The following is a 6,576-nucleotide window of genomic DNA, read 5'->3' as shown; positions in this document are numbered from 1 at the left end:
TGTGTGTGTGCTGTGATGTTTCCTCATAGAGACGCGCTCGTGAATTTGGTTTCGAGTGTTAACAGAAACGAAAAATCGGTCGGCTGTCTCTGTTTGTCCAAGAAACATCTAACTGTCGAAAAGTGGTATTTAGCTAACGGAATTCTCGTGGCGCTGCAAGCAACATCTCTTGTCGTGCACGCCAGAAGAGGTCTATTTCTGTTGTACAGTTTGTCTTTGTTCAACCATATAACAATTTTTGTACTTGCCAGAATTATATGGCAGAAATATTACTCATAAAATATCATATTCATATATATATAATTCAATATTAACTATTAATCAACTCGGCTGCACATTAAAGCTAGAAAAAGTTGAAGCAACTTTCTCCTGTTAAGTTACTCTGCATAAATAAACTTCCTCTTAAATTACCTAGTTGGTGATATTTCATCTTACCTATTTATGGTCGAGATGACTGTATCAATGAAGTTCGCACCGTTAACGCTCATGTCTTTCCAACACACAAACAGTACACGCTCTTAAACACAACTTAGTTCACGCACTTCTCATGTCGACTATACTATGACAATTCTGCCTGTACTACGGTTAGGTTTACCACGAACACAAAAGCTTGAATTAGTAGAGCGATCTCCTGACTAGTGGATAAGACACTGTCACTGAGTTGATACATTTAGCAATAGCCGTCTGGGATGCCCAGCACTAAATTACAACAGTACATCTATGACTAACCAGCACAAGCGTTGCTAAGTAAGAGAATAACAGAATATTCGAAAAATTTCATCTTCTCTCTCGGTCCCGTCTAAAGAAAAAAAATCGACCTAAAACGTAAGAAGGAAGCAGGACTGAATAGGTCGACGAACTACTTATAACAAATGATGCGGTTCCTTCTGTTGTATTCGTTAACCGATGTTATATTTTGAAGACGCGATCCGACCGTCCATTGACGACGAAAACTGTTGCCGCTGTTACAGCATTTACGCTTGCCGTTGTGAGAGGAGCACCCGACAATAACAACAACAACACAAACAGGAGGGCTCACAACTTTATCAATATATTCATACGTACCACACACACAAACACCTACACTATGTCTCCAGCGTGCCAACGAGAACAGGCAATGCTGGCCCGCTGGCACATCTACATGACGTCATTATTTCTGGTTAAAGCACCTCGATGATACTCCTCTAGATGTTCTCTCGGGGCCTAAGATTAGCAGAGGCTTTATCTGCAGCTGGCCGACAGCAGATGGGAGAGGGTGATCTTTTGACTTTGTTTGCTGAGTATCGAACGCTGAGCGCTGAGAGTTCACCGTTGAGAGACGATGGTCCAGCAATGCATTTGTTCGCGGCTTCTATAGGCTGCTTTTTGTTAAGCAGCGCGATTGCCCTCTCCCAATACAGCGTCTCTCTATAAAAACAACAGTCTTGTGTATGGCAACAAATACATCAGTGAAGTCTATAGTAGTTACCGTTGGATATAACCGCGCTTCTGCTTCAGAAAAATAGGCACTTTTAGCGGGATGTTGTGGATGGGTTACCAATAATGGATGCAGCGGGGCCACTAGGCCACAATAACTGTTCTAAGATTGATATTAGATCTCTCCATTCGTTCTATCCTCTAGCTGATGTTGTCGTGGGCTCCCTCTCAGCTAATGGCGTCGGAGCTCTCGCCATGGCGCCGGTAGCGCCACTGCCTTGGCAGGCGAAGGATGTTCCTTGCACCAGTCACCCGGCCAGCCCGCTGTGGCTCAATAAGATGGTTCACGCAGAGAACCGAACTACAATAAGGGCTGACGGAGTTTATCGTCGCCAATGAAGCCACAGTTAGCAATGAACATGGGGAGAGTAGCTGGGCGAGAGTACAGCAGCTCAGTCAGAAAGGAAAGCTTCCGAACTGAAAAGTCTACCTCACGTAAGCTCCGATCTACAAGGATCTTTTCCTCTGTTTTACCCTCTACATTATCGTAAAAACAGATGATTCGATGCACATCCAGTTTGCTTCCAGTTAGCAATGTGAGTTCACGCATCGAAAAATTTGGATGCGCGAGTTTCAATCAGAGGAGATTGAGCACCACCCGCAGAGTGCCTCGCTAAGAAAATCTCTATAATAAAGTTGGGCCCGCTTTTAAGTAAATCATGGATTCTGGTAGTCCGCTATTAAAAGCGGTAGCTATTCTCGGTAAGTAAACCGAATTACTAGGTTTATTGATTATGATGATGCCTGATATATTTGTATATAGTTATTGGTATACATCGACCCTTATGGACTGTGTCAAAACTAGAGAAAACATTATTGTGCCTTTATGTTGCTTTGTTGTGATTGGCGGTGAATACATTTTAGCTAGGATTGCTAGGCCAGGTTCACATCTCTAACTAGCTTAACCTTAGCCTTAACAATTTTTTCGCCCATCAACAGGTAAATAATTCTTTATGTTCAACCTCAACTATTCTTTTTTAGTAAATAGTACTTAAAGCTAGATATTATCTTTTCAATTACTTTAGAAAAGGACTCGAACAACGATATTCTATGGAGCTGGGTCTTCCCTTCACTAGAAAAATCGGAAAGGTCTTCGGTACAAGCAAAAGTTTCCTTTGAGGCTGGTGAATTTCTAGTGGTACATCTCGACTCAGAGGCGTGGTTTTATACGCTGTCGCAGCCTGGATCCTCGTCTTCGGGACCTCTTCAGTTCGTTCTCTCAGCTGCTATCGTGCTAAAGACAGACGAATTTCATCCGGAAAAATACATCCGAGTTTTAACCGCTCTGTCGGAGGTATGTACATAGCACAGGCTCAGTAGGTTCAGAGACAATTTTAGTGTTGAAGTTTTAGGTTTCAAAAATAGAACTTCGGAGCAGACACCTTGCCTGTCACAATCCTTAGCAAAACTAGTTTTGATGAGGAAATCGTCACTTGACACATCACATACTACTAATCACCTTTTAAGTGAATAGGGTGTAAAGAATGAAATAACATCCGTATGACTTCGGCTTACGATCGTCATTGTTATTACATAATGATACATAACAGTCCTGATACCTGCACATTTTGCATACACCATTTTTTATTCAGCGGCCTTCAAAAAACTTTAGATGAAGCTCTAGAATAACTGCAAGAAAAAATAAAATAATGGTCTGCTTATTGTTCCGATAGAAATATATGAAAAAAAATAATAATTGTGGTTATCACGAACTCAACTATAAAAAGAATTGATTGAACAAAAGATTTGGTTATTGTCAAGATAAAAATACAATCCTGGTATCACTAACGGTGGCTAGTTTTCAGAAAGGCCTTCGCCCCTTTCTACGTAATTAAAAACCATTCGCTTCTCTTACATCCGTCAAATTTTTGGGAAGAGCCCTTCAGTGATTGACAGAAATCCGTCAAATTTTTGGGAAGAGCCCTTCAGTGTTTGACAGAAATATCTACGGCTATATCAGAAGGTGTTACTACGGCAGCTGCTATTAGAATAGAACCAGATGATTGCACCTGCTTATATGTCCGAACTACGAGCCCGATTTATGTTAAACAATATGCGTTAAAATAATATGAGCGCTTTCAAAAACTAACTGCTGTTTGTCGATGTACCGCTAAACTAAAGTAACACCTTTATTAATATTATCACAGGCATATCTGGATTCAGGCTCGCCTCCGGATGTCCTCCGAGTGTATTTGTCTGCCCAAGCGGAGAAGCTGATCAAACAGGGTGACGTAACCTTGAGTTTACAGACATTCTCAGATCCTGCCGAAAGCGTTCCAATTAAAGGTATACAGCGTACGACAATGTCCAAATTTATCAAGCCTCACAACAGCGTCTATTTCTACTGCGCTTTAAATGTCACAGCTTCATCCCTATTTGTGTTGTTTTTGTAGTAGTTCGGTCCACCTGAACTGCAATTTAACTCTTAAATAACGTAATGTAACCTAATTTTAATGTTTGCATATATTTATAAGGAAAAGGATTGCGTTGTGTGACATTAAAAATGAACGCCAATAAAACTTAATCTCAAAGCGAGCTTTTAATTATCAAATCATTATATTGATCTTAGGTAACTATTGTTGTTTACAGAACTGGTACAATGCCTGCAGTTGGAGACCATCCTTATCTACACTGCACTTTTATTGCGGCTTCGAGTTATCGTCTACCATCATTCGCCGGGAGCTCTTCGCGGAGCACTCTCTGCAATGGCTGCATTGATGGCCCATAGAGACTGTCCGTTTACTGATATGTACCCGTTGCTCTGTAATTCCGAACATGATATGCAATTGCTTAAAGGTAACGGCGTTACAATTTTGCATTCTGCACTCTTTTTTATTCAAATCAATTTCAGCGAAGTCGCAAATTACCGATTCGATGCTTCTTAAAATATGATTATGATGACGACAATTTTAGAACTGAATAAACTTCATGCGCATCTCCATAAAAACATTAGGAATGAGTGCTTTTAATTAAATCTATAAAGACCATGTGTGAATAGTTATAAATGGCAGGTAGGTTTGGATTTCGTGAAAATGTATTATATGTATGTATATGTAGTATATGTAACTAAACAGAAAAAGATTGTTGCCGTGCTGTAAAAAATGAAAAAGTATGGGTACACTGTGTTTGTATTAGTGATTTTTTTATTTCATTCGGTCGTTGTACTTCACAACGTTGACTAACAATAATGGAGGATACCATTTCATAATGACTGCCAGTATTTAATTTAATTGTTTATAAGAAAGAAGTGAAGTATTTGATTATCGATATAATTTAACTGCCAAAACGGTCTCGAAAATAAGTTCGTCAATCAATAAAGTTAGCATAAACGCCTTAATGAAGAGGTGATTTATCGTGCGAGATATAGCGACTTCGTAGCACTGGGAAATTTCACCTTACTGCATGCTGTAAAAATTGCACATCCATAAAAATATGTGGTTCTCTATACGCGCTATCAAAGACCAGCAGGTAATATCCTGTTCTGTCCTTAAATGTTTTACTCTACATAGGTAAAACATCGTACCTAGCAGGCTTCACAGATGCGTCCGTCGCCGCGCATCAAGATCTTCGCGATTTATGGGTGTCGTTGCCTTCAGCTGAGGTTGTGATTACCCCATCAGCAAAAGAAGCTCTGGCACGGTGTAAAACTCATAAAGACATCGCTCTTTTCCTTATTAGGTGCGCCGAGAACGGACAATATTCTGACAAGGATGTAGTAAAGGTGATGTCCTTTCAAAAGCAGAATGATGACAATGCTTCCTGTTTTAAGAAAAAAAAGTCACGATTCTAGTGGCTTTAATATCATAAGCCACTTAATATCTATGAATATTGGTGTTAATATGAAAATACTAGACACAATGGGTGTAATATGATTGTGCTGGGATGAATAGTTTTAATATGTATACTAGAAAAAATCAGCTAGGATTTTGTTCTTTGTCGTCGCGAGTGGAATTGGGAACATACTAATGGTGCTTCTCCTATGATGCAGGAAATTTCGGCGAAGACCCGTTCACTCATAAGTACCATCGGCAAAATAGTGCACGAAAATGCATCACTAACGGCGGACAAAGCAATACAAATAGCAAATCTCCCACCTGCAATGGAATCCTTCTACCGAGCCGTGGCTCGTGTAGAAAGAATACATAATTAAATTTCCATCTACAGTAGCTGAGCATACAGATCGGTGAATGAAGCCGTTAACCTCACATATTTGTGTACCTGAGGCGGTAGTTGCCACTAATAAATTATTTATGTCGCTGGTGCCCTATTGTGGTGAACACATACTTTATCGTGCCATTATGTTCTGACTACTTCAATTAAAAACCCCACGAATTCCCTATTGTTGCGCGTATGCATAATACAGATTCTAATAGGATGAGGTATATCTAGAAAACATATTATTGAAGCTTTTCGTTTAAGTACGATGAGTTCACTTCGCTTGGTAGAAATCTACGGGGATTATACTCGATTTTTTGTGAGTCTTTTTGTCCTTGTAGTAACATGTTTTAATTAATAACGTTCCTATTGTATGTAGGGGCTCACCGATAAATTATACATCGTATGACAGCTATGAAAAGGAAGATGCTTGTGCGTTTAGTGCAGTCAAAAAAACAAAAAAAAAGCATACAACTGTTACACAGTACAATACCACAGGCAAAGTATTGTGTATATACAGAATAATAAACCAAAAGCATTCAAACATAAGCTGCTGTATTTGTTGCTAACCAAAAAGAAATACATCGTTCTCGGTTCGAGCACCAGCGATCGAAATTTGTGCAAATCCGTATTGCTAAGTTCGTCTCGGTCCTAACAATTAGTCCCCATTCTAAAATTGCAGAAGCATTGGCGTGGAGAAATTTCACTACTGGCAGGAATTCTGTTACATTATTACAACTTTCTCGAAGTCAAGACGTCCTGTAAATGTAACAGGACCCATGCCCTTTACTAGATACACGTAAGCCACAAAAGTGAGCTGATTTTTTATATTGAACACTACGATAAAGTCTGTCTAATTTGTGCGGAAAGAAAACCATTTAAGAATCTGGACTTTTCAAATTCACTTTCTCAAGCTTATCCCTATATAATGAATGCAAAAATTAA

General features: G+C 39.5%; 2 protein-coding genes and 1 long non-coding RNA gene across 6 annotated transcripts in view; 1 reads left to right on the top strand and 2 right to left on the bottom strand.

Moving 5' to 3' along the window:
* LOC111268754 (DDB1- and CUL4-associated factor 11) overlaps window positions 1–1,434 on the bottom strand; it is a 10,775-nt gene extending 9,341 nt beyond the window's left edge. Inside the window, exons 1-2 of one of the 4 annotated variants that reach the window (XM_022847911.2) lie at window positions 1,066–1,331; window positions 436–579 (exon numbers count right to left, since the gene is read on the bottom strand). In XM_022847911.2, the coding sequence (XP_022703646.1) occupies window positions 436–488 (53 nt within the window). In that variant the 5' untranslated portion in view covers window positions 489–579; window positions 1,066–1,331. Of the gene's footprint in view, window positions 1–435 lie in introns of all 4 variants that reach the window. The other 3 variants (XM_086971806.1, XR_015314366.1, XM_022847912.2) reach the window with 3 other exon arrangements.
* A 302-nt stretch (window positions 1,435–1,736) lies between these two features.
* LOC111268755 (DENN domain-containing protein 10) lies at window positions 1,737–6,180 on the top strand. The gene is made up of 6 exons (XM_022847915.2): window positions 1,737–2,178; window positions 2,502–2,770; window positions 3,624–3,762; window positions 4,066–4,272; window positions 4,986–5,197; window positions 5,465–6,180. The coding sequence occupies exons 1-6, from the start codon at window positions 2,136–2,138 to the stop codon at window positions 5,624–5,626; spliced, it is 1,032 nt and encodes a 343-aa protein (XP_022703650.1). The 5' UTR covers window positions 1,737–2,135; the 3' UTR covers window positions 5,627–6,180.
* Window positions 3,991–5,111, bottom strand: LOC147752326 (uncharacterized). Its single transcript, XR_015314367.1, has 2 exons — window positions 5,000–5,111; window positions 3,991–4,237 (listed from the first exon to the last, which is right to left on the bottom strand). It is a non-coding gene; the product is annotated as an uncharacterized LOC147752326 (long non-coding RNA).
* Window positions 6,181–6,576: the final 396 nt, after the last annotated feature.

The sequence above is a fragment of the Varroa jacobsoni genome, unplaced genomic scaffold (assembly GCF_002532875.2).
Source record: "Varroa jacobsoni isolate VJ856 unplaced genomic scaffold, vjacob_1.0 scaffold_1318, whole genome shotgun sequence".
NCBI lineage: Eukaryota > Metazoa > Arthropoda > Arachnida > Mesostigmata > Varroidae > Varroa > Varroa jacobsoni.
This window is presented reverse-complemented; position numbering and strand designations above follow the sequence as displayed.

What these genes read in the sequence shown, in the direction of transcription:
- LOC111268755 (XM_022847915.2), top strand. Translation starts at nt 2,136, where the DNA reads ATGGATTCTGGTAGTCCGCTATTAAAAGCGGTAGCTATTCTCG. An exon ending in CGAAAGCGTTCCAATTAAAG is followed by an intron (nt 3,763 to 4,065) that starts GTATACAGCGTA and finishes TGTTGTTTACAG; the next exon opens with AACTGGTACAATGCCTGCAG. An exon ending in TGATATGCAATTGCTTAAAG is followed by an intron (nt 4,273 to 4,985) that starts GTAACGGCGTTA and finishes TACTCTACATAG; the next exon opens with GTAAAACATCGTACCTAGCA.